An 18253-nucleotide genomic window follows, 5' to 3' on the forward strand; every position below is an offset into this window, starting at 1 on the left:
ACTGCTGTTAGAGGGCTGGAGGAAAACATTAAATAGTCACCCCAGTTTTGCAAATAAAAGAATATCTTGAAATCGTTCTTGACTAAAGTTTGAATCCACCTCCACACTCTAATTTGATAATGATAAATACAAGCCACACCGCAAAACTTTGCTGGCAGAATATTTCAGTTGCTCTGTGAATAAAAATGTTGCCCTTTAAAATGATTGAGTCTTTCTCTATGTGGCTTTCACACCTTTATGCTATTGACCTTTCCTTTTCCACTGTGCCTTTTTTGTTATTATTATACGGCTAGCTATGAAAATATTTTCAATCTGATAAGCTCATTTGGCTGTATAATCTTTCTCCAGCCCCCTGGAGTGAGATGGTTGTGCTCAATTCTCCAGCCAAATTAAGCTTTTGCAGTGGTGACAAGCCACATGACAGCAGCTGGGCTGCAGATACATTTGCCTGGAGTTCTTTGATGCCCTCCTCACGTGCACATTCTGCACCCAGAGAAACCCTCATGAGGGACCCTATTCCTGAACTGGAGCTTGAACGGGGAAGAGTGAAGAGGAACCTCCCACTCAACAAGGAGTTGGTGGTGCCGGGAAGGATTTTTATTATTCTTTACACAGTAAATAATAAACAAGGTGGTTTAATTAGAATCATAGAATCAATTCGGTTGGAAAAGACCTTTAAGATCATCAAGTCCAAAACACGTGTCCAAGGCTCCTACAAGGCTACAGAGGCCCCTAAAGAGTTGAATACCCACAAACTCGGAGGCCCTGGAGACACTGGGACTGTGGGCATGCTGGAATTGGGCAGTGGGCTAGGACTTCTTTCCACCTTGAGATATAGGATGAGGGCAAAATCCTTGGCTGCACAGGAGACCTGGGAGTTCAAACACGACCTGAGCATGCAGAACTACCAAGGACTTAAAGGAGGCAGCAAGGAATACAACCACCTCCATGGCCTGGTCTTTGCCAATGTTGTCCCTCAACAGAGCCTAGTCCTTCACCCTCTTTCTCAGAGGGCAGGCAAGGAACCTGTCCTTCTCACTTGGAGGTGGCCAGCCAAGTGCCGACCTGCTCCTGCAACCCCAGCACCCACCACTGGCAGACAGAGAGCTGAAACTCACTTTGGGATAGAAGAGCTTCACAAAGGGAGGCTGTACTATTCTCCCATCCGCACCACTGTGCCCAGCAGCATCAGCCCTTTGATTTACGATGTCACTTTGCTCCCAGGAGGCGAAGCAGAGCAGGGTCTGGAAGAGATCAGCACTGCTGCTGGCACTTCACGGATGGACAAAGCAAACAGAGCTGGAAGAGTCTGCTGAGGCATGTGTCTCAAGGCACCAGGGGAACAGGGAACCAAAAGCCGGTTTCTCTGGGTCACAGCTGATGTGCCACCATGTTACAGCACCTGCAGCAAAGAGCTTAGACCAGCTGAGAACCAAGAGAAACTGAATACTTGGGCACTTTCAGCCTGCCTTATAAATTTCATAGGTTTTAAAGTCAGAAGGGACAATCCCTGTCAACTTGACCTTCTGTAATATGGAGTTTGGGAATTTCCTCCAGCGGGACCTCCTCTTAAGGGTACAGCTTGCAGTTTAACTGAGAGACCTTTTTGCAAGACAGCCAGTCTTAATTTGAAAACCTCAGACAATAGAGAATCCACATCATCTTTTAACATTTTGTTCCCGCGACAGATTTCTCTCCATGTCAAGCATGAATAGTTTAAATCATAGATTTATTTCTTCCTACAAAGTAAGTATATTTCAATAGCTTGACAGCTGGAGTTGATCTGACCTAAAACCCGGATGACTATATTTGGCCAGATGAGTCTCACCTCTCCAGTGACTCCAAAAACAAGGCATTAACTACAGGATGATTCATTGCCTTTGAAATTTAGGTATGGAGAATAAAGAAAAAAATCTTTTAGTTTACATGGGCCTGCCAGATGAATAACGGCCAGAAGGTCTCTCAAGGCAGCTACATTGAAAACAAACAACCACAACTTGCATCAATTTAAGGGTGCCTGCAGCCAGGGAAAATGCCAGCTGCAGTTAAGTCCCTCTTTCCCTCCCCACACTTTAATAATAATTCTAGAGCTCTTGAAATCTGGTATATCAAACCATCCTGTGCAGTGCCCTCCTTACACAGTTAGCAAAAAGCTGCCCTAATCATGTCTCATATGGGGAAGACCCTTCTGGGAGGTGAGGCCGAGTTCTCCATAGCCCCGGCTCTGCTGACTGCAAGCTGAGCCTGCCCCTTTACACACGGTAATGGATCTACTCAGCAGTGCTTTGTGCTTCTCCAACAGATCCCAGAAAAGCTGAACCTTTACACAGTGGGGATATGGTTAAGACAAAAATTCTGACCTGAAACTGGTATTTTATTGCAGTTTTAATAAGGGTAATAACATACAACCATTGAGGCACAAGTAAGGCAAGGGTACATGTCAGGTGGAAGCAGGAGGGAATGTACCAAAAAATAAAAATTAAAAAAACCCCACCACAAACAAAAAACCCCAAACCCCACACCTTGAATCAAAAGTCATAAGGTCTGTAATAAGAATTTTAATACATTGATCAAGTCAGTTGAAGATACCATGTGGTAGAAGAGTAGAAAAAGGTCTAACAGTCCTGAAGGGAAATGGGAATTGACCTCTGCAGCTCTGTTAGTTGATTGCAGTAGTGTACAAGACTTACACAGATTTTGAGGGATAAAGTTTCAAGATAGAAATGGAATAAAGCAGCATGCTGACCGTAGATAGAGCATACCGAACAAACTCGGCAACTTTCTTGCCAAAAGCCATTTGATTTCTAGTTGGTGAATTGCAGGAAACCACATTCATCCAGACTTCACCTAATTGTTCAGTATGGCACCGTATGGGAAGTTATGAGTTATTTTAAGGCCATACAATTAATACAGGAAAAATACAGCAGGACACAGATCAGCCAAAGAGCAACAATAATTGTATTTACAGAGGACACAGGCTGGAAGAAAGTTGTTTGTGTAATTCTTTGAGCACTGGGTTCAGGTCTGTAATACTTTTCCTTGCATGGCATAGCTAATAAAAGTAAGTGACAAGTGAAATATGCCAGGTGATGCTGGACAGAATGCCTAATGCAGAGCAGGCCTAATGCATACTCAGAACTGCATTAACTGAAAGAATAGTAAGAGAAGTTAAACAGTACAAACGGCAAGGGACAAATGCTGATCTTTTGTTCCTTTTGCCTGAAGATGTCCAAGAGCAGGACATCCCCACTCAAAAGCCTATACCTTGGCCTTTGTACTGAGTACAGGCACCCCATCTCCTCCCAGCTGTCCCAAAAGCACAGCCCAAAAGGGAAAAGAATGAAACAAATGGAGCATGTAGATGTATTGCCTGAAATGGTTAATTCCATTTTGCTCTTACAGGCTGAAGAGGAAGAGGGCTTGAGGAAGCTATTGCTATATATGACTTCCTTTCCATGGAAAGTTCACTGACAGCTGCTTAAAAATACAACCAACACTAGCATTTTACAGTGCGGGTATTGACATTTTATTTTTTAAAAATGCAAAAAAAGAATACATCATTTTAGTGACTGGAAACGTGTACAAAGTTACATATTTCAAGGAATGCACACATTAAAGAAACAGGCTTTGAAAGAGTTTCTCTAATGCAGTGGCATGGGACCTACAAATTCTTTCACAACCAATACTGCTTGTTTCACATACTCTATAATAATATGGCATTGGGAGAGCCAGAGATCCCCTGACATGCCAGCACTGCTGGTAGAGGAGGTGCCTGATCTCAGTCCCTCAGCTATGAGTACCAGTGATACCCCAGTAATTCTGCAAGGTAGAAAAGGAGATGCTTCAACAGCACAATGCCATAATCTAAGGGTACCCCGGGAAAATCCAATAGTATCTCAAAGCTGACAGAGAACAGGCAGTCCCCACACATCTTTAAGTTAACTCTTCCCAACCCTGGTATTTAGTAACAGCTTTAAGGAGTATATTTATATATAAATCGTATTAAAAAAACAAAAAACACACTACTGTGAAATTTACATGAACACACACAACCGTAGCAACACTATGTTTCCAGTGGAACTTGGCTATTAGCTGCTTGCAGTTTATATACAAAGCTGATTAATCAGAGAGGCTGCTACAGGGAGCCAAGCTTTCTTTCCAGGTTAGCCCCTGGCTAGAACAAGGATTTCCTGTGTGTTATATGTAGGAATTGGCAATATGAAAAATTTTAGAATACCAGGGTGCAGTGGTTTGTAAACACTTAGTCTTACAATTAAACTAAAATCCAGTGCATTCGCACTCTCTGCTCTGATATTATGGATCAGCTGATTGATACAATGTTCTAGGAATTCATGGGAGATAAAAAGTCTGGCCAATAAAAATCCTTTAGAGAAGTTCATTCCTGGAGCCAAGTTGTTGACTTTAGAGCAACATCAAGCATGAATTTGATCCATAGTAGAATCACAGGCAATTTTTTTCTGGGAGGTAGGAGTTTCCATTCCATGTTAGCAAAACAATTTAAGTTTTACATGATCCCCACTCTACAGATGGGGACACAGGTTTTGGAGGGAAGCAGTTTACCAAGCTCACAGGCAAAGCCAACAACACAGCCCAAAAGTGCTCCAGATTCCTGAACAACTGGTCCATATTAGAGGTGTTGGACAGCAATGCCCACTTCTCTCCTGACTCCTACAGTCCTCAATCCCCTTCTACTAGTGAAAGATTACATGATACTGCATTTGGGGAAAGGCTCACAGGAAAATGTCTAAAGCAAATGCATCAAGGATACACACACACAAAAAAAAAGGCTAAAATATCTCAAGACAGGAAAACACATCTTCCTGTTATTCTTGAAGCTCTTAACTCCTTCCTCCTCTTTGCCAACTGTAGTCCTGAGTAATGAATGTCTGCCAGATCTGGGTGGCAGCTTCCTCAGACCCTTTCCTTGTGCTTCACGTTAGCCAGCTTGACTGTTTCCTGCTCAGAGGCAGGGGGAGAAGGCTCATCATGACATCCAATCATCAGCTGATAGACCATCACTCCTGCAATGGCCCCAAGAAAAGGAGCAACAATTGGAACCCACCACCACTGTTTACCAGTCCTGGAAAACAAAAAGAAAATGCACAAGGTAAGAACTGCAGCCTACACATTAGGATATTCCTGTTTGGATCTGGAGCAATGCAAGATCTGATCATCTGCAAACATCACCATTGACTTGCAAACGACAACAGTTCCCACATGTCCGCAACAATTTCCAAGGCAGGTATTGCCCCCCACTGCAAGTTCAGGTGGCAAGCAATTCCGAACAGCTACTTCCAGGAGTTCCAAGACCATCTCTCCACCAAGAAAGGAGAGAAGCAGTTGCAGTGCCTGAACTAGGCACCTTCACTTCCCTCCGACTGCTTGCAGGAAAGCACCCCTTGACAGCACATAGTCTGTACTGCTCATGGCTCTCAATTTTCTCCAGCAACAACAAAATCCAAGTATAACAAGTGTCCTACATTTTCTACTACTAAAAAAATGATGATAGGCTCATGTACAAGGTGCACCTGAACATCTCATGGATGCTCTTAGATTTGCTCCCTGATAGCAAAGGTAGGTCATTTGCTCTCACTGCTGGAAACTGCCAAGCTTTTACGATTTCTTAAGAAATCGGAGCAGAGCAGTGTAATTTTAAAAGGTTTATGAAATCCAAGGATACCTCATGGGTGCTAAGACTCTTTATGATGCCAGAGCTACCACCTGCTTGGACTTGGTTTTCCCCTTGATGCACAAGGTTTTCATTGGCAAGCACTTACCAGAACACTTCAGCACCCCAGCCAGCAATGGCTGTGAAGAGACGAGGCCCAAAGTCCCTGGCAGGGTTGACAGCGTAGCCAGAGTTGAAGCCCATGGAGGTTCCAATAACAAGGACAACAAAGCCAACTGTGAAAGCCTCCAGCCCCGTGGGGACAGGGTTGTTGTAGGGATCAACAATAGCCAAGACACAAACAATCAGGGAGGCTGTGCCAATGAACTGGGGAGGGAGGGGGAAGAAGAAGAATTTAATTCAGATTTTAATCTTTTAACCAAATTATTTAACTCCACTCAAGTCCCATGCATTTAGGACTCATCCTCTAAACTGGAAGAGCTGCACTGTCATCCCATGGCATTATCAGACCACAGCACAATGAGCATCCACAGGAATGGGAGAGTGGAACATGCTCTTCCTGGCAGCCCACAGGCTCGATCAAGCCCACACCTTCTTCCCTACCCACAGAAGAGCTATGAATAACTCTGAGTAGCCAGAAAAGCTGAAGACATCTTCCCGAACGTGCTTCCAACCTGCCACAGCTGGGTGGCTGCTGTCTATTTGTGGCTGATGGCAACTTTAAGGGCCAACCAACCTCCAACACCAACTACCACCCCACACCCAGCTGAGCTCTGGGTTGTGCAACTGCCACAGTAGTACATTAGGAGTGAGGAAGAGCCATCCTTCCTCAGGCTATCGCTCTTCAGGGGCTGAGACCAAGCGGTGTCCTGGCCAGTCTTGTGCAACTGGTTAATCTCCTGAGCACAAGCCTTCTTGCTGTAAGGGTGCCTTCTGGCTCTGCTCTTTCTATGGGCTAGTGAGATATCTATGTCAGCTCTAAAAACCCTCCTGGATATCTTATCTTTAAATTTCAATTCATTCTCTAACTAAAGGAGAGGCCCAGAACCACTCCAAAAGATTCCTCTTCAAATGCACCTTCATCCTCTCAGCACCCTCTTACCTGGTCAAAGAATCCATTCACAACGTCCAGATGCTGAGACGGGTAGGTGGCAAAGATACCAGCAGTGGCATTCTGTCCTATTACATACAGCTGGTTGCTGCCAAAAGCCCAGATGGCATCTGGGGGGGGGGGGGGGTGGGGGAGAAAAAAGAAAGGTAGTGAGGTCAGTCATTTTCCAACACACATCAGAGAGAGGACCCTGCTTGGAAGATGACTAACATGTAGGCTCCACAGGGCTATGAATATTGAGACAGAATTCCCCTGAGCACCCCATTGCTATGTGTTGCAAAACCATCTGCTGTAGAGCACTTATTTAGAAAACTTAGGGTGTGATCCACCACAGCATTTTACCAGTCAGGCTCAGATGCAGAGGGCCCAAGTCCCTGTTCCTAATATTTCTTGTTTGTTAGGCAGCAGGAAAGCATTAGAGCCAAAAACTAAACACTAAGCTGACTCCAAATCTCTCCCAAAAGGTACCCAAATGCCTGTGGTATCAGTCTTGGTGTCAAGACATGAGATATTGCTATGCACCTGATCTGCAGCAAACAGGATTTGGGCTGATCTTGCACTTTCCTCTAAGCCAATACGCAACTAGTCTCACCTCAGGGTTGTCTTGTAGAGCAGTCAGCCCCTTGCCTACCACTACGTAGAAGCTGTATAACTAACCTAGGTGGGCTGTCTAGATTCCCTCTATGGTCAGTGGAGAGAAAAGCAGACACTTTCTGAAGGTAGCTCTTCCATGGTTTAGGCAGCTAAGATGGGATTAACTCTTCTGAAGAGGAGACTTGAGCCCACCAACTAGAAAGTTAACTGGTGTTGAACTGGAGTCCTGATGTTTACAGAGATGAAGGTAGGTCCTCTGCTTCTTTCTAAAGTGAAAAGGAGTTGGTGCTAGTGCTGGGGTGGCAGTTGCCTCCCTTCAGGTAGAAGCTACAGTGACCCAGATGTTCTGCTCAGCTACAGGGAACACCGCTCCTACTGCCAGGAACAGACATCAGGAGGTGAACTCCGAGTCAAAACATCACCCTTGATATTTGTCAAAGAGCAATTTCCCGCACAAAGAGTCAGTTCTTGCCCATTGAATATTGCTCTGCAATATGGAACATCACTCAGGATGAATAGGTGCATGAGGAACTGGATTTCTAGGATGCTTTCCAAGGTATAGAATCACTCTGATAAGGGCAGCAAAAACTGCTAGAAGTCCCATTGTCTAGAAGCTAACACAGGACAATGCAGAAGACATCTATGGTGAAGTATATTTTTTTTTTAAACCAAGAAGGATAAAACGGCTCTGGAACAATGCATGGATATAAAATCTCCGTTACTACTAGTGTTTCATCAGCATTTCTGAAAGATCTGTTTGAATCCAGGTAGTACTTACAAGAGGGGCCATCCAGTGGTTCATGTTACCATGATCATTACTCAAGGACAGAGACTCGCACATGGACAATGCTAGTTGGCCTTCAGATTGATTTGAACCCATCATCATCATGAGAACAGAAAAGCCCTCCCAGAAACACAGTAAGGAGGTTTCTCACATCTCTGCTTCGCAAGAAAACACTTTTCTGGTTTGGGAACCAGCCTCCCTGCAGTGAGTCATGCAGCATCCATCTCGCCCCAACAAACACAGAAAGTTTCTGCACTTACCATAGTACAGCCCAAAGACTATGCCAGCTCCCAGGAAAGCCCCCAGGGTTTGGGCCAGGGCATAAACTGGTAGCTTGATCCAGGGCTCCCGGGCCAAGAAGCACATGGCAAAAGTGACAGCTGGGTTCAGATGTCCACCTGCAGAGAAGCTGGTGGTTATTGCACTTTCACAGGCAGAATTTGGGTCCCAGCCATGAGCCAAGGGACACTGGTTTCTGTATTGGTGCCACACAGGAAAAGCACAGCCATCTAGGCCTATATAGCAATTGTCATAAGTGAAATCCAGCCCTCATGGAGCCGCAACGTACCTGATACCTGTCCTGAGATCAAAATGCCGAGCATCACAGCGAAGCCGAAGGCCAGGTTCACGGTCAGGAAGCCTCCATGAGTCCCTCTGCTGAGCACGACCTGTGCAACAGATCCACAGCCAAAGAGCTAGGAGGAAAAGAAGAGTTTGAAATTACCCTCTGTTTCACATCAGGGCCAGTTGCTGACCAGTGCCTGCTTCACTTACACTTGCATGCACCATCACAGCCCACCCATGACTCAAAACCTTCAAAGCTTCAACCTTTGGTTGAAGCATCTAGGTGTTATCTCCAGGGACAGCAGAGAAGGAGAAAGGACACAAAACAAGCTTATCTCCTGGCAGGGGGAAACAAAACCAGGACCAAAATGAAAAGCAAGATCAGACCACAGTTCACATCTCCAGGAGACTGAAGGTCTTTGTCCAACCATCTAATTTTCAGGTGGTAGGCAAGAAGAATCAGCCACACAGCACCATGGACCAAGGTATTTATGATGCAACTGTTCAGATGAGGGATCCAAGTACCTTATTGTTAAAAAGGCTAATTGTTTGACACGGTAGCACATCGATTGGCAGGGGACAATTTTGCTGATGCCTGGAAATACAGACACGACTGAAGGTCATATACAGCCTGACATTCATGGAGTCTTCTTTCAGGTAGCACTGGCTGATAGCGAGGGATTGGGGCTGCCTCCTTGAGCTGAGGCACCTGCAGTTGTCCCAGCCCCAAGGTACACTCTCTTCTGTGGGCACTCTGAGCAGAGCCCATGCCATCTCAAACCAGCCATATCCTTCCTATAGCAAAGCCATGTAAGAAAGGATGAGGGCAACACAGCTGGCCTGTCTCTGCAGCATCAACATGGCACAGGCACCATCAAGAAAAGTCCATATTACACAGACAGCCTGCCAACCAGCACAGCCAGAGGCTTGGACTTCTGTCCAAGATCAGGAGTGCACAAAGCACTTCTGGGGACAAAAGTTGTTTCTGATGGATGATAAGGGGCATTTCCTAGCAGCCAAGCAAGGCATGTGCTCCTGCTCAAAGATGGTTGCTCCAAAAGGGTGATCCTTCTCTTCCCAACCACATCCAAAAGCCATCCTTCCTATGCTCACCCTTAACAACCCAGACCAGTTTCCCCTGGCAGTTCAGTTCATCACTCATCCAGCTGGAGGCTTTCTGCCTGGCCAAGGCTCTCCACTACCCACTGTGTAATTTAAGGAGCCCTAATCCTGATCATTTGTGTGCTTTTATCTTCCACTGACTCCACCTGAATTGATTCTTGGTGTATACCAGGGATTATCACTGAGAGCATCCTTAAACTAGGACAGGGATTACGACTGGCTCCCGAGATCCTCAAATCTAGGGATCAAGGCTTGCCTTATTTCTACTGACCACATGCCCATATCTACACACTCATCAAGACTTTCTGCTTCTGTGAACTCCATCATCCCAGAATTACTCAATTGCCACAGAGGCAGTGTCTGCTCCTAGGGGATAAGCCACCAAATAGGCAGCAGGGGTGGCTCTCTTCACCTCTCTTCCCAGTACTGGACATGCCCGTTGAGCAACGCACAATCCAGACCCAGGGCAAAGCCAAAACACACCTAACTCATCCTCTCCCATCCCCTTGACAACTGATGAATTACTAATAACGCAAACACTGCACTCAGCCTGCTGGGAAAGGAACAGCCAGGTAGGCTGCAGGCTGACTCACAAGGTGGACTCTGTACACAGGTGCCTCTTGGCCAGGAGCCAGGTCCCCAACGCAGGACCTTCTGTAGAGAGAACAAAGGAACCTGTAGAACTCATTAGTTAATGAGAGGGGACGTCCAGCACTGTTCTCTACTGGGTGCAGTCAGAACAGCCCCTTCAATGTCCTAACCCTGAGCTACCCAGCTGGGAAACCATGGCAGAGAAGACATACAGGCAAAGGCAGAAAAGATGAGTCTTGTTTATTGTGCAGCAAACAGAGCCAGCATTCCCAGCTATGCCCAAACCACTGAGGGAAGCGTAGCTCCAATCGAGCAAATAAATACTGGCTAATGACCAGGGTGACATCTGTTCCTTCCCGTACCCCAGAGGAGCCCCAGCATGCTTTAGACAGAGGTTTGGAGAGAGTACTTGGCCATGGTGTTCACCTCTCTAATGCCACACAACACATCAGTCTGACCAGGGAGGGGGTAAGCCCACAAAAAGCTGCAATGGGCATCTGAGTTTGGCAGGGTAGGCTCCAAGTTATTCCAGTTGATGAAGGTATTTGTGTTATTCACTCTGAAAGAACTGGCAGTTCTGCAAGTGGATGGTGGTTGGCTTGTTAGCCACATACCTTTTGGTTGCAGAAACCACAGGGTAAAGTTTCCCACCTCCACCCCCCTGTTCACCCACAAAGGTCTTCCCTTAACCTGGAGGAAGGCCAGATCTGCCATTTCTCAAGAGGTTGTTCCCCATCCTCCTCTTCCCCCATCCTACACCTGGCAATATCTCTCCAGCTTTTCCTCAGAAGAGAGTCTATGGGCCATGCAAAAACACCCTGGGGCGGCTCCACAGGAGCATTACAATTATTTATCAGATGAGCCCTGAGCACTATTTGGCTTAATTCAGCATAACAGTAGAAAACTTGACCCTCCACAGGTGAAAAAAAAGTAATGTGATATTTAGGGACAGATTTCAACTTCACTATACATGTGGGCAATTCCATCCTGCACCAGTGGAGTCCACTAAGCATGAACATGTATTCTTATGCATGATATCCATCCATGGCATTTGACTTTCAGGAACCAGTTCAAATCATGCTCACCCATGCTTTTGTGGCAAGTGGCTTGACATTACATGGTTTTGGTGTGGTAGTGGCTATTACAATTTTTAATCACACCATTTCCATTTCTGCTATTTGCTAGTTTTCCTTCCAATTCCTTTTCCCAGGCCATATAAGACTGGAGACCTTCAGCATCCATTCTTTAAGTTTTCCTTTTCCAATGCTCTCAGAGAAGTGTTTAGGAGCAGCTAGCTTGACTTGAAAGACAAGGAAGGTCAAATAAACGCAATTCAGCATTTATCCCAGTGGCTTTTAAGTCCATGCAACAGACATAAAAGTTCTTAGTCAATATTACAGCAATATGGTCAGAGACAGTGGTACACACCCAAGGCAGAGATGAAACCTCACTCTTGATTTTAATAACCTACCTCAACACTTCTTTTTTCTTTTTTTTGTTGTTAAAAAAAAACAACAACAAAACCCCAAACATTACTGGAAGAACATCCCAGCCAACAGAAAGCCAGGTTACCACCTCACATGGCAGTGTGTGCAGCAGTCAACTGTTATACCCCCAAGTTATAGACAAGTTCAAAAGCAGTTTTAAAGTGCTAATAAAATGACTGCAACAAAGCACTATGCTGATGTATTAAAGTTACTCTCCTAGGAACTGAGGTCAATGCACCCATTAACCAGGTTAATGGAAGCCTGCTCCCTCATTTCATCTGGCTGTCTCTAGCAGATCTAATGGCTTTCCCTGCCAACAGGGAGCCTTCTCACTCCTCATGAGCTGATTTAACTCCTTGCACTGCACAAAATAACAAAATCCAAGTTCTACAGGACCCATGAGTTGAACTGGTTCAAGGGTGGAGGGGCTGACGAACTCCAAAGCCTGTACAAGGGTAGGGACAGCCAGAAGCAGCAGCAAAACCAGGAAAAGGTACCAGGTCGCTGGGTAAAACTTCACACTCCGGGAAACCTTAAACTCCCTGTGTCCAGGGCATGTTTGGAGAATGGCCATTTGGCCATAAAAACACCCTGTCTCAACATCTGGAGACAGGAAAGCTCCAGAGCTAGTCAGGGCTGGTAGGAAAGGACCTTGGACCACAAAAAAAGTTGAAAAAGTTAATGAAGAAGTGCGGCCACCTGAGTTTATAGGCAGACCTTGTGAAAAGCAGCTCTGTATATGAACTAGGGAAAGGTTTACGGTTGGACTCGATGATCTTAAAGGTCTTTTCCAACCTATATGATTCTGTGATTCTGTAGTGCTCAGCACCCCCCTGCACAACAGCCAGGTTTCCTCCCTTGCTTGCCTCCTCATTTCTTGGCCAGTGCTTTTTCACGCCTTCAGGTGCAACACAAAAGACCCGGATGCATTTGCTTTTGGACTTCAGGCAGTCTGATCTCTAAATCAAGATGGGAAAGTTTTGCTGGCATAGCCCAGGAGGAGTCTTATTACCTGAGTTACAGCTTTCCTCTTCAGCCAGCAAATAAACCAGGGATTAGGCAAGGAGCCTGCCGTAAATCTACCCTAATCACCGCGGTGGATGGGAAATGCTGCTCAGCCCTCACTGCCCTCTGGTTAGCGGGGAAGATGCCAGAAGAGCAGTCAAACCATGGGTCTGCTCTGAAGGAAGAGACCCTGAGATATTGATGGAAGATTTTAAGCATTAGACACACAAAGGGACACCTCTCTTCATATCAGAGTGGAACTTAGGACTATCCTACAGTCCCTTCAAGGGGGGAGGCTGGGAGGGAGGGCGGGGGCAGAGGACTATCACTTTACAGCCAGTTCAAAACAGCCTCCCAACTCCTTCTCTGCAGCTCAATGCACAAAGTGATTAAAGGCACTGTAAGCCTCCCCACAGCCTCTTGCTGCCCTCCCCAAGGAGGGGGACCCAGCTGGGTAGATCTGAAGACAGATCCATCCCCATTACTGTTTCTGCTCAAACAGCGTACAGAGATCTTCCTCAACTCCATGGCCCATGTGGCCAGGACGACCTCCACCAGCCACAAAGGCAGTGGAAAGACCACCGTCATTTTTGCCTTTCCTCAAAGCATTTCTTGAACGACCAGGCCGGTCATCATTTACAATTTGCAAAGCAAGGAGAAATATTGGACCCCACAGTCAGGCTTCTTGTCCAGCACAGCTGGAGCCAGCCTGGACAGAAGCAGTCCTATGGGGAAGGGCAGCAGCAGCAGATGGTCTGTCACGTTACGGCTCTTTCTGCACTGCACGCTGTCCTGGAGTCAGGCAGGGCTGCAGGACTCGGGAGATAAGAGGGTCTAAGGAAAGTCGTGCTGCACATACATCACACGCTACAGCAATGCTGCGCAAACCTGGGGAGACGAGTAGTGCTCAGCGCAAGAAACCTGAGCAACCATCAGCAGAGGAGTTGGGCATTAGAGAGGAAATTCACTATCGTAGCTTGTTCCCACACGCACACAGAAGCAAAAACACTTATTCTGATATCCTTGGTATCCTTCAGATCAGGAAGCTTTAGCTCTCAGAAAGACCTGTACTTCTGGTGGAGTTTTGGTCACAGGGTTGGGGACTGCTGGGGAAAAGCTGCCATCCCAGTGAGGGTAAGTCTTGGTGCCTGAACTGTCCTGCTTGTAGGAAGGAGAAACCTCCCTGCCTCTGCACAGGGACAGCAAGGAGGGACAGTTTTGAACATTTAATGAAGAGCTTCGAGCTCTTCTGGTGGAAGAGGTGAGGAAGAGCAGCAGCGCTGCCATTTCCCACGCCTCCACACCCAGCAGCATAGACCATTTGCAGGGAAGAATCAGAAGCACTCAACATGCTTACAGCAAAGATTTCCAGCCCCTTTCAAATCCTAGCAAAGCATTAAGAAAAACACAGAATTTTAAAAATTAAAAAAAAAAAAGAAATAAAATAAAATCACATTCTCCAAATGCCACAAGCTGGGTTCAAGCAAATCGGCACAAATCAAACAGCGACTGCGGGAATCGCCGTGCCGCCCCAGATGGCTGCGGGATGAGCGGCAACTTTAAGCTCTGCACTGCCAACAGTTAAATGAGGCTCCCTTCACCTTGATCATCCCAACCACTTTGCTACTTTGGTTTCTGTGGTCTGCAGCACACTCATACTCCAAAAAGCTCCCACCTGGCCACAGAGTCAAGACAGCCCTGATTGAAAAGCAGTTAGGAATTGTTTTGTTTTTCGTTGTGCCTCTACAGCAGTGAATCACAGTTAGTCCAACTTGGAAATCAATTATAAACAGCAAGTTCCTTCTCCTGCAAATGTAAAAACCAAACAGAGCCAGTTTTGGTATTTACAGCCAGCCAAGCAAGGCAAACAGATAGAGCCTTTAAGGGAGGCATGGAGGCCTGCCGCTGGAAATCTGGCTTTACCGAGTTGCTACAGTAATAACACAAACAGCAAGCGACTTGGAAAATGCCTTCAGCGTTTGCATTGCTTAACCATTGCCAGCAAGCGGTGTTTCCAACATAGGTATAAAGTTCAAACCTAAAGTACCATGCAGAAAGTGCATTTTGAAGGGGAAAAACACCCAGTCATTTTAATTTTCAGAGGAAAGGTAGAATCAGCATTACTATTCCTCTAACAGTAAGGACATCACCCACAGACTAAAACCACATCGTGCAAGGTGCTGTACACAGCAAAAGCAGCTTGCAAGTAAAGAGCACCTCCTCTTTGCACTATTCAGGGCTTGGCTGCCTTAGATAGATTATTTTTCTTATCTTAAAAAAAAGGCGCTATTTTGTTTTAATGTTCTGCTACCTTTACAACCTCCTTAAAAAATAAGAAAAATAAAATCAAGCACTAGGTTAATTCTTACAGGCAAAGAGACTTTGCAGGGGTCTGAAATCGCTTTGGCCTAGAAGAGTTTAAGAGCACTGCGGTCATTATGCAAGTGAAAGGGAGGAGGGAAGACGCTGAAGCCATGCCAATATCCACGGTGGGACAAGTTTTACATTACACCGTGAAATTTAAAGGGAGCTGCAAACTTTAAACAGCGTCCTTCCCTTCAGCTCAGGAAGTTGATTTCAGTATGAACAGTATCAGACCTTAAATGCATCCCTAATATTGTTCTGCTCTAGACATATTTGTGTTCAGTCAGTTCCACCCCCTGTGAAGACAATTTCATGGATCCTGGGTCTTTCCTCAGGTATTTTATTGTCTAAAACCCGTAAGAGATATTTACCAGGCTCATGTGCAGCTAAATGCATGCATACCCAGCTCAGTCTGCTGGCAGGGTGGGCAGCAGGGACTTTTGCAAGGTACAGAATGACAATCTCTCTCCTGGCACTATCCAATTCAAACTATTACCCAGGCCATCTGAAAGGGGAAGAAAGTAATCTTGAAGGCCCTTTCTGTTTTAGGCAGGTGATATAATAAAAAGATGCAAAAGAATCCAGGTTGTAGGGAGCAAAAAAACCCATATTTTTTTTAGTAAAATAGAATCTGTAAGTGTCACTTCATTAACAGAAGAATAGACTGGGGCAGCTCCAAAGCAGAAAGGAGCTGATGCCCAGCAGAGCCACACTGCAGGCTTGCTGCCCTGAAACCCATTTCCCTCTCTGCATACCCTGTTTTTGCCTGCTGACAACCCAGGAGCATTCACCATGTTTGAGCACATCCTCCAACTATTAGATTTCTCCCCAAATAGTCCTGCCATCAGCTACAAAGAGGTGTAAACCCACAGTTACTCCACTGAAACCTACAGGATTGCTCTGGCTTTACACCACTTCAGAGGAGCTTTCACCTTCAGTTATTCATTGTGTGAATGCCAACTCTTTTCTGCTGCAATATCAATGCAACAGATTCATGGCCTGTTGGGCAGTCCTGCATTTTCGGATGCAGACGCCCAAAGCCAGTTATTCCTACCCTAGTTTTGCTACACTGGTATTTGCTCCCCACTCCTCACAGACAACCGTCCTAGCTGTTCGCTTCTGCCTTTGACTTCAAAGCAAGCCAGGGCCACTCAAAACATCTTCAAACTAAGTCACTTATACAGGTATCCACCCCTCTTTATGCCTTATATCCCATCCCTTTGGAAACTGAGCACTAAAAGAGGCAGAAGAGTTTTGTTGCCGTTCACCACTTAAAAACGCATCGACTGACAGCTCAGCGCTGTCACACACGGGCGAGTGCAAGCTCCCGATCAGCTGCCAGCACAGGCTGCCACAGCGTCGTGCAGCCCCGCTGATAAGACCCTGGGGAACCTGCAGCTGACAGCAAAAGAACACTGCAACGGTTTAAATTCTGGTTACTTCTTCCCCATAGGATGCACAAGGAAAACAAAGCGAGGTGAGGGAAAAGCTTTCACTTCCCCAGGTGATAACACTCAAAGTATTTCAGTGCCAAGAAAATATTCCAGGGCAGACAGAAAGGAAGCTTTGCATGAACTCTAGCAAAACACTTGCTGCTTGCACAGAGACTTTTTTGCTGCCTGCACTTTGTGGACACATAAAAGCCCCCAAACTTCCGCCAAGCTCTGCAGAGCCCACCCTTTGCCAGCAACCCCGAAGCTTGTCCTATGGCAACTTGCACAAATTTTTTTTCCTGTGGATAAGCACTTCTCTAGTCCCCACAGGGCAGGTTGCACTGGAGCTGGGCTCACGCCTGGTGCAAACTCTGGCAGCAGCACAGCCCCTTCACCAGGAGAATCCCCCGCACCACAGCATAGACTCACCACCAGGATCAGCGTCCCCAAGCACTCAGCCAGCGCTTGCCGGACTAATTTGTTTCTGATCCTCAGGTGCTCCTCAATAGTAGCAAGAATGTCCTTTTGCCTCCCCATCGTAGCAGAGATGCCCTTCAAGCAGTGTCAGGGGAAAAAGCAGTAGCTGACAAAGCCTCAGCAAGGTTTCTTCCCCAGCAGAGCTGCCTTTGCTTATAAGTAAGTTCAGCGATGCCTGACACACCTCCTGGGTAACCACACCCCTTCCACCCTTTCTTCAAACCCAATTATTTTTTTTTCCTCCTTTTCAGCATGAGACGAGAGTGGGTGGTTTTCTTCATTTTCTTTATTGCTTGCACAGGTGAGCAAAGGATTCAGGAGTTTCAGAAGAAGGAATTAAACGTAACAAAGATGTCCTGCTCAAACCCCTGCTGTTTTCATCACTTACCACCTAAAACATGCGGCCGCATCTGCCCCTCTCCAACTTCAGCTGAGGTCCTAAAAGCTAAATGCGTGGACTGAGCAGTGTCTTAACCCATTTGTGCAATCACAGTACCCTGCTTTCAGTTTTCTTTTCCTCCCAAATTCTAGCAGGATGGCAAAGTGATGAGTATGCCTGTGCTGATCCAGAGGCTGCAGGTGCTTTTGCAGCAAACCCATGGGGCAGGAGGGTTCGATCCCCCACACCTGTACTGCAGGCTGAGGCCAAGGCACCTCCTGACTCCAGCAAGTACCCAGCTGAAGCTGGTATCAAGAACCAAGGCCAGACCTCTCTCCATGAACAGCTGCATCTGGGTCCAAACTCTTGTGTATCCTTACAGTTTCTCTCCCCCTCCCAGGGCTTTGGGAGAGCATTTCCAGCCCAGTCTCCATGAAAGCTGTCAGGAAAGTGGGGAGAGGTCCCAAGCACAGAGCCAGTCCCTCATCATAGGACCTTGATGAGGAGACCACTGACCCACTGAGCCTCGCAGGAACCAACCCCTGCTGCCTTTTCATCCTCAGTAACGTCCTGTATCACCCTGGGAGAGTTCTATGGGACAGCCCAAATGAAAGCTGTCCCAGTCTGTACCGTCTGGGGTGAGGGCCGCTAACAGGACGCGTGCCACTTGTGGCATCTGGTTTCTGTTAAGT

At 46.4% G+C, this 18253-nt stretch overlaps 1 protein-coding gene across 1 annotated transcript; it reads right to left on the bottom strand.

The window, feature by feature from the left end:
• Positions 1 to 3502: 3502 nt before the first annotated feature.
• Positions 3503 to 17356, bottom strand: LOC142402691 (aquaporin-3-like). Its single transcript, XM_075488414.1, has 6 exons — positions 17135 to 17356; positions 8708 to 8834; positions 8400 to 8537; positions 6753 to 6871; positions 5799 to 6016; positions 3503 to 5101 (listed from the first exon to the last, which is right to left on the bottom strand). Exons 1-6 carry the CDS (start codon positions 17240 to 17242, stop codon positions 4933 to 4935), a joined length of 879 nt encoding a protein of 292 aa, XP_075344529.1. The 5' UTR covers positions 17243 to 17356; the 3' UTR covers positions 3503 to 4932.
• Positions 17357 to 18253: the final 897 nt, after the last annotated feature.

This window comes from Mycteria americana, chromosome Z (assembly GCF_035582795.1).
Source record: "Mycteria americana isolate JAX WOST 10 ecotype Jacksonville Zoo and Gardens chromosome Z, USCA_MyAme_1.0, whole genome shotgun sequence".
Lineage (NCBI taxonomy): Eukaryota > Metazoa > Chordata > Aves > Ciconiiformes > Ciconiidae > Mycteria > Mycteria americana.